This window comes from Streptopelia decaocto (assembly GCF_964273445.1).
Source record: "Streptopelia decaocto genome assembly, chromosome: 5".
NCBI lineage: Eukaryota > Metazoa > Chordata > Aves > Columbiformes > Columbidae > Streptopelia > Streptopelia decaocto.
In genome coordinates, this window is record NC_138659.1 from 39705612 (window position 1) to 39723108 (window position 17497).

At 39.3% G+C, this 17497-nt stretch overlaps 1 protein-coding gene across 1 annotated transcript in view; it reads right to left on the minus strand.

Moving 5' to 3' along the window:
• Nucleotides 1-17497, minus strand: part of REEP3 (receptor accessory protein 3) — a 40398-nt gene that overhangs the window by 7718 nt on the left and 15183 nt on the right. The window contains exons 2-5 of the mRNA XM_082053126.1: nt 13133-13205; nt 8775-8851; nt 8149-8269; nt 6771-6884 (exon numbers count right to left, since the gene is read on the minus strand). Of these exons, the coding sequence (XP_081909252.1) occupies nt 6771-6884; nt 8149-8269; nt 8775-8851; nt 13133-13205 (385 nt within the window). The remainder of the gene's footprint in view (nt 1-6770; nt 6885-8148; nt 8270-8774; nt 8852-13132; nt 13206-17497) is intronic.

Genomic DNA, 17497 nt, shown 5'->3' on the forward strand with positions numbered 1-17497 from the left:
GGCTTTTTGGGCGAGGGGAAGCGTTTAAATGGAAAAAAAAAAATCAGAAATGCTCAATTCACTTCAAACAAAGCAGTGCTAGGTAACATGACAGTAGCTTTAACACTTGTGTTTCAAGAAATGTGGTTGAAGATAAAAATTTCCACTATTTTTAATTTTACCCTCTACAAATTTGAGTATTTTTATAAAAGGAAAAAGGTGTTAAAAATACAGTCTGTAACATGAACTCAAGTAACTGAGAAACTGGCAGCACTACAAAAGCTGTAGTTGACAGAAACTTCAAACCACAAACCAAAGCTGTCCTGCCTGGACTACAGCTCTTACTAATGTAGCTTTACTGCTATAAAACAAACCCAAAAGCTAATGCTACACACAAGGATAGTTGATCACATTTGATCATTAGTATTCCTTCTCTGATTTTCTCTACATCTTTTCTACATGGGACATATAGAAAGTTACCCTTTGGAAAGGAGGGTGGTCAAACAGATCTTTCATCTTACATCAGATAATATTATTAAAGCACTGAAGTTTAATTTATTGTATAAGCAACTGAAAGGACAAGCACATTACTCAATGTCATGTTAAAATAACATTTAATTCTTCCCTCTCTGGCATACAAGGCAAAAAATAACTGTTTCAAAGGAAGGTTGATAAGCCTGTGCATGAATCCCACTTCAAGCAAGGGTTCAAAATGGTTTCATTCTTACAAATGAAGTTTCCGGGTAAAATTCCTCATTGAGCATTATGTTAGCTAACAGTAGCAGAAATCTGGGTGCAATTCTTCACACCTTTCTCTGCAGCAGCACCAGCGTAGAACAGTTCTTGCACCGCTGACTACAGCCATTTGTTCTCACTCTCATGGCAACAACTGGTTGCAGTTGGTAGAGGAGCACACTAAACTATTTAATGTTAAAAATAGCCATGTAAAGTGAAGAGACAGTAGAGTGATACTCCTTAAGCTTGCACAGCCACCAAAGCTGGGGGCAGCAGGAGGAGGAGAGAAGTGGCTGAAACCTAATATTCATTTTCTGTTGACTAGTCATTAGTACAACATATAAAACTAAGTGTGCTACAAAGGCAACTTACAACTCCATTCATACATTGCCAGTAAATAATAATGAAGAAAGAGTTCCTTATGAGAGAAGTAGGAGCCTTTAGTTTTCTAGTTCTTCCTGTGTACATGTAGGATGACTGACAGTTCTCAATAGCCCAACTACAGCTTGTCTTTGAGTTAAGATGCACTACTGACACTGCACAGTCTGTGTATCAACTGTTGTAGAAATTCTGACATTAAATTTTATTCCCTAAAATGGCTTAAGAGCTCCAGTTCTTGCATTGAAAAGCATTTGCACAGCAAAACAGATGAGGAACCAGCTATGTCTGAGAGCCAACAGTCAGCTGGTAGGACAGTAGAGAACTGCGGAGACGGGGCTGCTGCTTTTGACACGAACAGCTTACAGTGTCTGCTACAACAAAAGCTGTTCATCAATCTGCATCCACTGCCTGAAGTGACACAACAGGGCTCAGGTCTCAATCACTGAACACTGAAGAATGCACAAAACGGACCCAGTTGGTTCTCGGCAGAATCCACAGAAATTCAGCACAAGTCCACACTAATTGTGGACTGAATCTACTATAGAATAGTGACAGAAGCTAGATTTAGCCAGAAGCAAAAGTACAGAAAGACAATGGTGTAACAATTGCACAGCAAGCTCATCATCACAAAAAGACATTTGGAAATTGTACAGAATAATGTATAACTAACACCCTAAGAATTCAAGTTACAAGCCTGTATTTCCTATTCCACTGTAGATACAGAGGAGTAGATCCAAGCTGGCAAGGCTTAGCTTTATTTTTCAGTGCAGCTTTTTGAATACAGAATTTTGTTTTTCAAAGGGGAAAAAAGTCGCGCTATGTGCCATAAAATAACATTGTGCCCTTAACCAAACGACACGCTCGATGAAGCTGGAGCTCCTGCAGAGCACTGCCTCATTCGGCAAGGACGCAGCAGATTCATACAATGGGCCCTTCATTCCAAAACTGCTTCCAAGACAGAAAGTTTTGCTCAAGTTACACACCGCAAATATTATGAAGTTTGAAAGGACACATATACAAATAAGAGATGCAGAACACAGCCTGAGAGTCACAGTACGACTGGGGGCTGCACAACCACTGCTGTGCTGCACAGTCGTGGTCACACATTATACTGGTCCCATGCAGGTACCCCACCCCCTCCAGCCCCCCAGGCTCCTCCTGCCTGAATGCAGCCTCCAGCCCATCCCTAGGAAGATCCAGTCTGGCCAAATTGAGATGAATTTCTGCTTCCCACCACTGCATAGACTAATTAGAGGAAAAATTTCAAGGTGCTGTCTGTGGGTGTGGCATTTTTTAATTATTAAAAAAAAGCCTAACACACATCACCATGCTCGCACAGCACTTAAGATTTAGGAAGATTCTTCCACCCCTCATGCCCCAAAGAAGCAGATAATCGCTTTCTGTCAAAACAAAGCATTCTGCGATAGTCTGGATTACTATCAGATCAGAATGAAAGTTTTACTGAAAAATACTAAATACCCTCCTACTGCAGGAAACCTGAGAGTAACGTTCACACTTAGACTATTAATGTATTAGGAGTTTTGCTATCTTGTTTGAAAGCCACAGCTTGAAAGCAAGATATTTGCCCACAAAACAGGAGGCAGAGCAATCCAATTGCAGGTGTAGCTGGAAGGGGATCTCCTGCTTCCACACTCACGCCATGGGTATGACAGTGGCCACCACCTGTCCCCAAGGTGCTATTCCGGAGAAGATGGCAGAGCAGCTGCCAGGTCTGCCCTGCTGTCCCATCTTATCAGTAAAGAAGAAATACAGGGAGCTGCATCCAGCCCAGCGGCTGCCAACTCAGCTACACCACAAAAGATTGAGAGACACGAATTTACAATTACAATGCAGGAAAAAAAAGCAGAGGACTTCAGTGCTCAAATTTCTTTGTAAACGAATGTTGAAGAGAGATGAACTGTGAAGTTTGTGTTGTCTTAAACTAATGCAAGTCTTGAAAAATTAGTCTGCTTATTTATTCAATAGTGTTTCCTAAAACATATTAAGCCCTTTTCAGAGACCACATTCATTACCAGTGACCAATCTGAAGCGCTAATTTAAGTTGTAATGGGTTTCTAAATCTAGTGTGTGATAAATATAGCCTACTTAAGGGACTCCTTTTGAGACTCCTCGGGCTCTACTAAGCTATTAGTATGCCGTCTCACCAGCTGACCCTCATATGTGAAATGCCCTTCTCTATTTTGTTATTGAGCATGTATTTTTATAGCCCATATACTTAACCCAGGGAAGCTGCTGTAAACAGACACCACACAGTTGATCTGCCTCAGGGACTTTTTTCTCAGCGCTCAGGCTCGCTGCACAAGCCGCTTGTCTTCATCGGACAAGTTCTCAATGGGCAGTGTGAACGCAGAGCTGCTCAGCGCTTTGTGGGTGCGGAGCCGCAGCACCCGCGTTCCCAGCTGTTCTCCCCCAACAGAGAACGACTCCTGTTCCCTCTCGACCTGGAGCAGGACTGCTGTCCCGTGGCTGACCCCTGAGCATGCCAGGCACTCGGCGGGGATGAGGGATGGAAGCGAGATCGCTGGGGAGCCGCGATGGGCACCGGCTGCCCGCCACAGCCGGCTGTGGGATCCCTCCTCCCGCTGCCGTGCCCTGAGCAAGGCCATTAGAATAATATGCCACTAGCAAAGAGGCAGCAGATTCAGGATGACTGAAAGACATGCAGAAAAACAGCATTCAAAATATATTATTACCACCGCCACCAAATTATACTTTACAAATGAACAATATTTGTGTGACCTCATTAAGGACGACAGTGCATTTCACAGCTTAATGAGCAGCCATCCCACATGTGGTGATACGGAAAACTGTTTTTGCTAGTAGCTTGGGAAGTCAGAATTTATGTGTTGGCAAAAATTGGAATGGACAGGTGTAAATGGCACCTCAGAATATCTGGAAAGCAGATGCATCAGAATACAAGATAAAATCAGTGGTACTTAGTGCCATGGACATGATTTCCACAAATTCATACACTATTGAGCTGAAAGACCTCCAACAACTTTCCTGGCATTAAAGGTATCTTGTTGCTGACTCTCTTATACTCCGAAGAAAATTTTTATTAGTCAAATATAAAAGTCAGCCTAGGCCACGTTTCATCTTTAAGTCTCCTGAAATCAGGATTTTACAAGTGTTTGTTTTCCTAATGTATGGTATATAGCAAATTTCAAAACATTGAATTTTATATGAAGAGTGGTTAACTAGTACCTGCTAAAAATATCTGTATGGGAATGTAAGCAATAAGCCGTGACTACTGCCAATTACATTTTAGCATAACTACAGTGGAACAGGTTTAAATATCTATGCCAAATTTCATCAGACTGACCTGGCTGGCTCCTCCAGCCCCCCCTACACAGCCAACTAGCCTTTTAATACTAATCCCATACTCCTTTGACAGCCCTTGGAGAAAACCACTCTTTCCCACACTTTATCTTGAAAATACTCCAGAGTTTCCACACAATTTTACCACCTTCCTAAAGTCAGCATAAGCAGACAACATAGTGCCTTGGACACTACAGTGAACAGAAGCTTTCTTTGGACCTCCCTCTTGTGTCTAACGTCCCACATTCTCTGCTCCTAATTTGAGATTGGATATGTCAGAAGAAGCATATCTGCTCCTTAAAAAATAAAGCGCGACAAAAGTGTGTCTCCTTCCCATCAAAACTGATGCCACAAATAGGATTCCATTCCTGAAACCCGACCGCGTGCTCCGCCAGTTCGTGCTGAAGGGATAATCTCGTCACCTGCTGGAGGCAGCAGTCAGCTCTTGAAAAACAGAACAAAATCAAGATACACGTGCATTGTCTCCATTTGCTTGCATGGAACAGTCACGCTCAGCTTTTTGGAATGACAAACCAAAGAGATGTTCAACATGCCAAAATAAAGATTTTCAGAGAGTATCCTCTTCCATACTGCTTAAAAATCGTGCCTATTTTAGGTGTTTGGTATTGTGGTGGTTGTTTTGCGCAAGCATCTCATCTGCACTGAACTAATTCTGTACAAATATTCATGAGCATGTTTAACAAGTTTTAACAAATAGAGCAGGCATCTTGCCAGTCACAGCCGAATAGCAATGAAATCTAAGCACAGACATTTAGGAAAATTTAGGACATTTATTCGTTATTTCAGAAGAAAGTGGGAGGAGATATTTCTCTTATTTATTTAACAATATTTCTGTAACACCGTAAGGATTAACACAAAAATATTCAACCTTAGCCAGCCAGACATAAGGAAAACACACAGAGCATAAGCATCATTAGAGGTGTACATTGTAATAAATCATGATTTGCTGTTTGGCAAAGAATTTGCACTACAGCATTAAACTTTTTCCTGGTAGAGTACTTTGAGGTTTTGTTTGTTGGGTTGGTTTGATTTTGTTTTGCTTTAAATCACCTAGATACTGTCATTCCTTAAGAGGTACATTCTATTTCATTCCAAATTATTTAATGCCTCAAGGCAATACTAAGGATTTGAATAATAAAAAAGAACCAGCGGTCAAACTGCACTACATCATCTGTATTTTTGCCTCATCATGTCCATATTTTAAAACAAAAAGTCATATTTTTTACACTAACACCCACGTATATATTTTTAAAGAGAGAAGATGAACAAAGAAGATATGAACTACTTCCTCCAACCCTTTTCAAGATAGCATTTGAAAATGTAGTTTTTAGAAATGTTTTTGATTTATAAGGCAAGAAGTTCACATAGAAGCACAGAAATTGAAGTTAAATGCTAGCTGTACCTACTTAACTTTGACTGCCAGGGATCTCTACATCTGTTTCTGTTATCTACTAACAGTATTCAGCTTTTCAGTCCTGTTACTACAAAGCCAGGAGTTTCATTTCTTCCCAGGTAGAAATTAATCCTGATAGCTTTAAAATTATCATTTAAGTAGACCATATGCATCTTTCCTTCCATACTTTTTTTGTCTTTTGGTTTAAAAAACTATTAGGTTGCATATACATTGCCTCAAGTTATACTCCTTTTGGTGGGCCACAAATTACTTAGAATCTTATTTATAAGCTTTTATTTTGTTCTCCTAGACCTTGAACCTTCTGAAATTCAACTGAAGGTCATGAGTTTTATAGGAACAACACTTGGGAACAACCACAGGTTACTTCATGATTTAATGGAAATTGCATGATAAAGCAACAGTATGCTAAACAGCGATATGCAAGCTTATGCTTAGTGTATTAATTTAATAATCAACAAGTTGCAAACAAGTTAATTGTGTCAAGATAACTTTTATCTGTGGTAGTAATCTTTCATGCCTTACTTCAAATTTGGAGTTACCTCAAGTTGATTGGAGAAAAACAGCAGAAAAGCCAGAAATCCTTTAAATAGTTTGTTTACCAACAAGAAAGCACAGAGACAGAAAAGAAACAATGGTCATCTTTACTAAAAGCCTGCATAGAAAACTGCATGGTATCTTCTGACTTACAGTAAACCGATCCTCATCATCCAAGAAATAACTACAAGCCATCTTAAACAAACAAACATAAATATGAGGAGGACTAGAGAGCTGCAACCCATTAATTATGCTCCAGCTTTTCAACACATTTGCAGAACTCATCTTTTTGTTTAGGAATGGCAAATCCTCAGCACAATTACACTGTTCTATATCAATTAAGCAATTAATGCAAGTAGAAAGTTACCTTTACAGCTGCTGTCACTGCAGCAGTTGCTGCCAAATTCAACCCTTGCCTTCCAAAATTCACCATGGTCTCGTAGCCTCTTTCTTTGGCTTGCACGATGTACTCATCAATCTCCTAAAAGGAAAACATACTTAAATTTTAGAAGGCTATGCATAAGAGGCATGTTACCCCACAGCATTGTTTTTCCATCAATAACAGAAGACTGAAGAAATCTTTAAGAAAATTTTAATGGAATAATTACTCTTGCCTTTGTCTCCTGATGTTTCATTCACTTAGACTCCCATTTAAAAAAGGATTATGTCTGGTCAAACAAGACGATAAAACAGATCACTTTTCTCCAGCTCAGAAACATGGCAGCTACACAGCAAGTACCTTATAGAGAGTAAGCTTCACTTGTCAGACAAAAGTTTTTCAAGAAAACATTTAAGATGAAATTGGAGATCTCCTTAGAAAAGTAGAGTTGGCTCACAAGGAACTTCTGAAGCCAGAGCTTTGACATAGTTAAGTACCAAGGACAATCCAGTAATTACATTCATCCCCAGCTGTGGTTAATGCCTGGAGTTCAAGATAAAGGCTTCAAGGTAGTTCACAACAGCTCACAGATTACAGGGAAAAATCCCTTTAGTTTATGAAGTTGCAAACAGTTTATAGTTCAACCTTCAGAAGGTCAATATGACCTTATTGTTCGAATTGGTGGCAATCATTCAGCTACTGTTTTGCCTAATAAAGGCCAAGCCCAGCACTGACCTTTAGGAATGTTATTTTCTGTAGTGTGAGGTTTTTAGACCTTTGCTAATCACTCTTGACACAGATCCAAACAGGGTACTGAAAAAGAGCTAAGCAGATCCATAGCCCTGTCATACTTTGGCTAAAGCTAAATATCCTTTAGCTCTTTTCTGTGTGGGTATTTTCTGTTGGAGACTTATCTTCCCTTAAACCTCAGTACAAAGTCTCTCCTCTTCTCCTTCAGTTTGCATACCAGAAAAGTCAGTGTTGTTTATCCTAAGAAGTTTTTTATCAGGTTATGCCAGAAAAAACGCTAACACGCAAAGCTGTTGCTAAAACTGCATTCATGCTTCTACACACACTGCACATGTTCTTTCAGTAGAAAGTCAAACTGCATCACTTCCACTCAACTGGGCTCCCCAAAGTGCACACAGACCAGAGAACACCAAGCTATCTCATGTTAATAGAAAGAAGTACAATATCTGCTCATGCCAGTTAAACAGAAGAACGTACATGGAGAGTCAAATGCACTTGTCTCTGAACTTGGGTTCACGCTGCCTGCAGACCGATAACACACTGATCTGCTTTTACCATGTATCTAGCAACAGTATTTCAGTATAAGGCATTAAAAATATGAGAAGTTATTTCTTACCCTTTCTTTAGAAGAAAGAAGTGGGTGGAGAAACTTTCTGTAGATTAAACTTGCCCCTCTAGTATATGGGGAAAGGAGCCAAATAACAAAAGCTATCTTCAGTTCATAGTACAGTGGAAACCTACAGACAAGTTAAAGGTTGCATGAAATCAACATCTGCAGTAAGAAAATGCACAGTAATTAATCATAATAAAGAGATCTCTTCAAATAACACAATTACATGTTAACATAGAGGATTCTTCACATCAAATAAGTTATATTCGAGAAAAATTACATGAGTTATAGACTTACAGATTTATTTTTTTTACTCTACTGTCATTTAAGAAATGAAACAGTTAATATACTTGTTTTGCATTAAACATTTCTGCACAGAGAAATTACAGTCCATCCTTTAAAGAGTTCCATGCCTCTGTTCAGTTTCTATAGCAAAGGTGAAGTTCTATAGTCCTTACTTCGAGGGACAGTGTACAGCAAGCTTGGAAACAGATGTTATTCTTCATATACGCTGAGATCTTTTCCCCAAAAAAGGGCTATCAACTTCTTTATAAAAATTAAAACATTACAAATCAAAGAACATGAGAAACAAATACAGTTTCATCCAGAGTTCATAAAAAGCAGGCTCTTACCAAGACACTGTTAGGTCAGTTATTGTTTCAGTAACTGTATAAAGAGCAAACACAATCCAATACATCATCCAGCGAACCTGAAAAACAACATCTTCAGTAAGAATTTAGATTCCACCTTTCACAGAATACACTGTATACTGCACAGTCAGTTCTGAGCTGTCAAAGCAAGACTTCCAACAGTATCTCAGTCTGCACATACTGGGTTACAAGTGAAACTATATGAAGGTCCTAAGGGTTTTCTGTTCATAAATAGAACTGGTGGCAGCTGTGACAAGCTAAGTGAAATGGCTGGGTCACCATGGTCACAACCTAACCTAGGCTGGCTTCACAGATTTGATTCTGCCTCCAGAATCTTTAGTGATAAGAAAAAACACACTGCAAAGAGTCAGTAGATGATCGTTTAGGATGAAATGCAACTCCCACTACAGCACTAAAGGATATTTCACTCTCTCCAATGCTCATCCATATGTTTATACCACAGATGATAGCATTATTAAGGCAGGTAGCCCTTGCTTTTATTTCACAATATACTTCATTCAGCTATGCTTTGCAGTTAAATTCTATGTGTGTGCTTAGTTTACGGTATTAACAGCAGGGCAAGGCAGGAAAAAAGCATTTTCATGGAAATGTAATTCTATTCATATACCAGGAACGGCAAGATTCTTGTTAATAAAAGAGTTCACATGTAAGCATCTTAATGCTTCAGGGGTTTACATCTATATACTTTTTTGTTTTTAAGATTTACACTATACATGATAGTTTTGAAATCAGAGAATACTCTTAAAATAAAAGTTTTCTAAAAATTAACTAGGTAGCCCATTTTTCTTGAACATTTGTTTAAATTTGGTTGTCTAAACTGATTACATCTTTCAGAATAAATGCTATACAAATAGTTCCATGCATTTGTCTTCTTTAAGATATCAGTGGTCAAATTCCAAAATAGGTCAGTGCAAACCACCACTGGTTATTCATACTGAACACCCACATGTTCTTTAAATTCCAACACTATCTATGCTAGAAAAAAAAGCCCACAGTTTTAAAAAAGAAATAAAAGATAAGAAAAACATCACCTGCAAACAGATGCAGTAACCTCATTTCATTTGTGATACACAGACTATTAACTCTTCCGGCATGTCCGTAAAGCATTAAACACCAAATTTGTTAGACACTAGTTCGAGTCCTAAATTCATGTACCCTCTTTCAAAAGGAGAAATATATATACTTTCCTACAGAGGATGTGGCTTAGATTTAGTCTTAACTTTTAAAGCAATCTTTTTTTTTTTTTTTTACGTGGACTTAAATAAATACTCAAAAGCTAATGCTGCACTGCTGCCTGCCTCATAGCTGTGCATTATGCTTTAAAAGCACTTCCTTTGTCACAATCTGAGACCCATTTATCTTAAATGCCTTTCTGCATTTCAATTTCAAAAGCAAGTCAGTCATGTGATGACATTCTTCACTTCAGTCTCTCAGAGGATTTAGATATTTCAGGCTTGAATAAACTAAGACAAACCTACACAACAGCTGAAGTCATCTCTGACAGGCCATGTGACATTTAGACTGGTGACCCTTCCATGAACCAGAGTCAACACCTGAATAAAAACAAAACCAACATCCACCCTTGCCCCATCACCCTAAGTATGATGCAATGCAGTTTTTAATACGCCAGGCAAGGCTGATTTTTTTTTTTTCCAATATATTTTATCCAGGCTATTCAGTCCTTAATCAACATCTATTCACCCAGTTAGGAAAAACAGTAGAAGTGGAGTTTCTCTTGGGCTGCTAGGAACAGTAAGAAATGCTCTGCAGAGGGTACCTGAGATCTGCCAGGAGTGCTGCTGAGGTCTGGGCAAAGATGCTCAAAAACACATTATATTCTAGTACCACTAATGCATTAGGTACCAAAGGTATCCTTGAAAAGGAACCTGAGTGACTTACAGTGGTTTTCATACCAGATGGGAAGGAAAAAAAGGTCATATTTGCCACTGCTCAGAAGATTATCATCTACTTAACTCTTAAAGATGAAGTTACAGAAGCTTTGATTGAGTTATGCTTTTTATGTTAAAAGGGTGATTACAGATTTGCTTTGTTGAGCTTTTTTCCTATCATCCAAGTGTTAAGCTCATCTTTGTTGGCTTTGGCTGAAGCACATCCTTTCAAGTCAGGATTTTGAAGCCAGAATTTGAGAAGACTGGTCTTCAGACTTCTAAACTACATTTCAGATGCTTATTACAAGCACTTTGGTGTAACACAGTAAAAAAACTCCTCAAAGACCATAGTCAACTCCATTAAACCAGGGTAATTACAAGAACAAATAAAACTCCTCAAAGGCACAGATCCTAATTTCTAGGATCAAGGTCCATAAGTCTTTTAAATTACCAAAACCAACAGCAACACTTTTTTTCCTCAGAAATAATCTTTGAACAGTTTGCTGCACCATGACCTACACAGCAAGTCAAGACATCCGTACTTTCTGGTGGTTGTTTTTTGGTCCTTGTTGTTTTGGTTTGGGGGTTTTCTTGGGGTTTTTGTTTTTTACTGGTGGAAGCAGTGGCTAAGTAAAAAATGTTCACCGTTACAAAGCTCCTGCAATCCAGCAAACAAAAGCAGATGGATCCAGAGCCACACAGCCCTGGAAAGGAAGCTGTGCCCAGAGCTGAGCCATTGGGAAGGCTGCAGTTAAACCTACACCCTCTCCATGAAAGAAAATGACCCCAGCTGGGCAGATGAAAACTATGGACCGTTCCTAAGATCTATCTGGACACTCAACCCAATTAGCAATGGAGTGGTTATTCATTAATGAATCAATGTCATTCCCTGCCCAGGAAAAAGTCCCTGTGATGAGTCCCATTCATCTCAGGCCCATGAGTACTTTGTGTGCAACTGCAAGTTCAGGGACTGCTCAAAGATCACAGGTGACTGAAAAGCAGTGTTTTCACACCAAATGAAAATACGGTTACAGTTCCTGCTAAAAGTCTTGTGTAAATGACAGGCATCTCTAAAAAAGGATGCCCAAGAAACACAGCTAAGTCATAGCTAACCAGACAATCACAACATTCTACAAATATCACCATTTTTCTAGAAAACATATTGCAGGAGGTGATGGTAACCTCTTAAATTAAAGTGATTTCTTCTATTAGAATTTGAAACTGCTATCCTTTACTTAGCCTGTGGATTTCTTTTGAGGGAGCATGGAGGAAAAGCAGATTATAAATTCTTTGCATTATATACTTTCCTGACAGGGTAAAAGTAAGCATAAGACAGAGGAAATACTTCTATTTTTGATGATTTTTTTTTTTTCTCCCAGAAGCTTAGCTCTGGCAGGCACTGGCTCTATATGCACAAATAAGCTCTTATCACCTCGTTCACAGAAAAGAGCAGCAGTATGAATATGATGTCTGCTTTGGAGCCTTGATGGAGTGCTCAGACTAAATATAAGACATACAAGGGGAGGAATAACACCTACCGCATTCTGCTACTAAAACCAAGTACAAAGTGGAGACAGCACCCATGCAGAGAGCAGCATTAGGTCACAGCCACAGCTGCCGAGTTGGAGTAAATGACAGCACTGACTCCATCCTGAGTCAGGCAGCCAAATTAAGAACAAGGTTCAGGAGAGAATACAGGTTAATTGCCAAAATCAAGTCAGGCTGCCTCTTAAAACAGGGATGTGACCAATGCTCCTTGTGGCTGCAGCTGGGTAACATTCTTGTGGTAATCATTGCTCACACCAAAAAGTACCTAATTTAACAGATTAATTCTAAACTGCAGTAGCAACATTTTTTCCTCTTCTGTCTGTTCCGCTTCTTTCCTCCACATCACCTTAACCAAATCTTTTCCTTCCCTGGTTACATTTTTTTCTCATCTTTGGGGAATGATAAATTAACCAGAGCTACCCTTTTCTCAGGCAGATTGTAACTCCCCTGTCAAGCTCCACAGAATGGCAACTAAACTGCTGCTAGTGTTCAAGTGGTCACTGAAAATCTATTACTCATTGCTTATGCTGCAGGTGTTGAAAGAATTAGAAAACCTTTTTTCTACCCCCAGCCCAAAAGTGCATTATTTTGGAAACTTCACTGAAATGCAGCCAACACTCGTAAGGTTTATGTTTAAAAATCACCCTAAAAATATCTGTACACAGAATAGTGTGTTGGACACATTTCAACAAAGTCTATGAAATGTCTGAGAAAACTTTAGCACAAAATCATGGGATTAACACTAGATTCACACAGGTGTTGCTGCTAATAGTAAGAGTTGAATCAAGCTTTCATACGGTTTATTGCACTTTTATCACGAAAATTTATTATAAAAATTTCACAGTTGTATGTCAGAGGCATTTAATTCAGCATGCTACTTACATATTCCTTCACATTTTTTGTCTTCACAGCTTTGTATGAGTAATATGCAGGATACAGCATCCCAAACAGCAGCCTATTGGAAAATAAAAAGAGCGTTCAGAATCTGGTATACTGTGATGACAAAACATTGATAATACATCACTAGAGCAATGCAGCCAACTTGAAAAAAATCCTGTTCTCTAGCTTGGAAAAAAACAAATCATAATGTTATAGGTTTCTTGGAGGAAGTATAGCAATACACAAAAATAGAACAACACGGAACAATGAAGGCTGGACGCCCTGAAGACAAACAGTTTCGTAAGACTGCCTCTGATAGATAATGTAAAACTAGTAGCTCTTCTGGTTCAGCTACCAGTAAAACCAGTCCTGCAGCCTGTCCATATCAAAAGACTGTTTCCGCATTGGCAGTGCTGTCACACTTAAAGAGCCTCTAACAACTATTGGTTGGCAATGAGAATCATCTACTTTTATCAGATTACTACAAGATTCTTCAAAAGCAATTTTAAGACAACAAGATGACTTACATAATTCCATCTCCTTTTGCTAGAACTCTGCAACAGCAACACGTGGAAATGCAAGCAAGTGGGAATTAATCCAGTTTTGGTCAATTTCTGCTAAAATTCATCAAAAGTAAGGTGCAGAGCAGGGTGAGAGGGTGCCACGCAACGCGTGCTGAGAGCAGGACCAGAAAAAAGGTCTGCCCTAATACAACTTGTTACAACACATGTTCTAGTAAGAGTCTTGGCCACAGACTAGCACAACAGTTCTTTGAGAAACTAAACAGCAATAGTTGCCGTCTCCTTGACAAACGCAGCAGCTGGCTACATCTCTGCAGCATCACTTAAAACTTGCTCAGGATGGTTATGTGGGAGAAATTCATGCTTGTAGGGATATCCAGAGATATTCTAAGACAGTTCAGAACTCTTATGTAATTTCGCTTCTCACAGTTGGGCAGAAGATGACACACCATATGTTTCTTTTAATAAGAGCCCACCTGGAATAGATTTGGCATGTAAAATTTCAACTCAAATGGTTGAAGTTTGCCAAAGTAAATAATCAAAATTAAAGGTTTTATAGTTGTGTCAGGTAGCTTTAAATAAGTGATTCTACCTACAAAGCCACTGCAGAAGACTGCACCACACTACCAAGCTTTACTGTTAGACCCAGGAAAGAATTCTAAGAACTTGCAGCCCAATTTACTTTTTTGTTTGTTTTTTAAGCAACTACTCCAAGAGCCTTCATCTTCTCCGAGATGTTATTTGCAAAGACTACCACAGAACCTTCCTAGTATACAAGACATCAATCCAATCTGTTTGATATTCACCAGTTCCAAGCAGCATTCTGCTATGTAGGCAGAAGTCTTCTGCTTGGTAGGAAGCAAATTTAGAGTACTCAAGTCATCTCCAACAGTTAGCATATAGTACACAAGTGAAAAAATACATAGAATTGTTAACAGCAAAGGCACTTTCTTCAACATCACAGCTACCACACAGAGTTTCTCCATCTTTAGCAGAGGACAAACATAAAGCTACCCATGGAAGGAAGCCTGGTGGAGGGACAAGGGGATACTGGCAGAGGTACTAATGTTAAACTATAAACACCACAAGTGAGAGGGAAGAACAAAATTATGCAGGCATAATTGCAGAACCCTTCATGTTTGAAAGGGGCCTTGCATGGTCATCTAGTCCAATCTCCTGCTCAAACCAAAGTCAGCATCAGAGTTGGACCAGGCTGCTTCAGGCTTCAGCCAGTCAGGTCTTGGAAACTTACAAAGAGATTTCACATCCTCTCTGGGCAACCTGTTCCAATGCTTAACGAGCCTCCTAGTGCAAAGTCTTAGTTATATCCAGTCAGAACCAGAAGTTTATGACCATTGTCTCTCTTGACTGAATAGCACAGCAAGAGAATGGGCCTGCCGCTTGCAACCTCCAAAAGTTATGCAAGACTGCCAACAAGTCTGCCCAAAGCCTTCTCAATTCTTGCTGAATAAGCCCAGTTCATTGAGACTCTCCTCACAAGTCATGTGTTGTGACCATCTTAGTGGCCTCCACTGAAGTTTCTCAAATAAACATAATTCTTGCACTAAAAAGCCCAAAGCCAGACACAGTCAAATGTATAAATCTCACATCTACATCCCCATTCCCTCCCCAGTGTGTAATACGTATATATTTTCCTCATAATTTAATTATAAAACTCACCTTAAGAAAAAACCTCAAACACTGAACCATTTTCTTATCTTTAAAAAAAAAACCAAAGGCGGCTCAAAGTAAAATAATTGGTTTTAATTACATTTAGGACAAAAATATTTACGACCTGATTGTAAGTAAGAGTCGAAGCTAGTTAATCACGTACAGCTCTTTCCTAGGCTTCGTTGATTTCCACAACACAAGACTAGATCTGAACAGATCTTCTGGGGCATGTCTGCAATCTTTGTGTACATTCAGCCTTTATCCATACCACAGGATTGTTAATGGCTGATAGCTGCCGAGAAGCTAAAGTCACTTCAAGCGGGTCTTCATGAGATCAGATTCCTCTGTAGCAGGAAGGGATGGTACAATGCAGATCACTTAAAACAAAGCATAACTGCTGTACTATAGCACTGGTTTAAAACCTGGATCTAGATGCTCAGAATTTCACAATTCATGCTGAACTGGAGTTAACAGAACATGGATACTGAAGCTCTTGAATATGTATAGGCAAGCTGCTACTCCAATGCAGCAGAGCTTACCTACACGTTTCAGATGTTGAATTGTCTTTTGAAAGAGTCCAGACTACATGAATTCCAGTCCAGCATACTAATCTGTAGAAGCCTGTCCAAATACAGCTCTGCTACAATCCAGAGACCTTTCATCCTAAAGCCAAGAAGAGCAACAGCAAAAAAAAAAACCCAGAATGGTTTTACTCCCAACTAGGAGAAAAGCCTGAATGCACAAGTTAAAAGCCTCACCTCACCCAAATAACAGGAGACCTGGAAACAGAAGAAATATGAGGCCAAACACCCTTCATTTTGATGAAGTTCTGCAGACAATAGCTCTTCCTCTCATTTTGTCCCTGTGGAACACCCTGTTCAGTAACTCATTGGTGCTAGTGACTCCCACCTTTCCCTGTTCTTGTGGTTGAAATTACAACCATTAAGTATCAGAGATAAGGAAAGTCTCGTTAATCCTAATAACATAACACAGACTTTATAGGGGCAGAAATTTCTTTGTTTAAAGAAGAAACACAGAAGAGGTTCCTGAACATCATAACCACTACCAGCTGGCAGATGGCTGCTTTTTTATATGCCAGCAGTTACTGGTTGGCTATGCACTGCTCTCAAATTCTCAAAAAATAGTCCAGTTATTTAAATAGCTACTAGTAGCCCACACATGTAAATTTCTTCCTATGAAGCATATGAAAGAGAAACAGTTTGCATCTTTCACGTAACAGATTTTTGGTCTATCCTTTTCCACTCAGTTTTCTGTCAAGTAGCACCACATCTACTTAAAAAAAACCCCACAATGTATTTTTTAATTTAAACAGCAATTTATCCAAAATCTGGTAGAAACAAGAATTGGGACAAAACAGAATTCTGAGAACACTGCTTTGGAAACAATTGATCTTCAAGCAAAAAGCTTATTACAGTAATAGTAAGACCACAAAGCTAAAGACAACCTCAAGTTAAATGAGAACACTAGCACAAGGCAAACACAATAACAGAAGCTGGTTTTCCCCAACTAGTGAATCTTTATGTTACTCAATACTGGTGATATCAGGAGTTGGAAAAATCCCTCTTTTCGTACTCACTTTTTTCTTTTTAAGAATTCCTCTAGAACGCACTTTTAAAACCAAAGGAGAAGAAACTCTGCACCACAATATCTCATTACTTATTAGTGTTCAATACTGCTGTAACACTGAAGAGACTGCCACTCGTTCACTAGAAGTGAGTCGATAGAACTAAACTGAAAAACACCAGCACATTGAGCCAGTAACAATAGGAAGCAGTACTGTGAAGTTTTTATCTCCTTCCAGCCAGAGCTGACATTTTAAGTGTGCCACGATGATGCTGCCAACTCTGGCATCACAAACTCCCTTCACACGGGCAAAGTCATCTAATCTTAGTGACAGCTACCAGGCAATTTAACAGTAGAAAAGCCAACTTGTCACCAGTGAGTGTAGCTGAAGGTCAGCAAATTTACTTCTAGCCTCGATCTATACATGATAGATTAGTATCCAGGCATAAAAGAGATCACTGCAGCTGACTGAAGCAGCAGCACATAGAACAGGGGCAGCAGGGAGCCTGGGCACAATCAGTATCACTGACACAGAGCTACAACAGATGAGCATTTTCTAATAGTTTCCATGTTTGCATCGATATCCCACAAA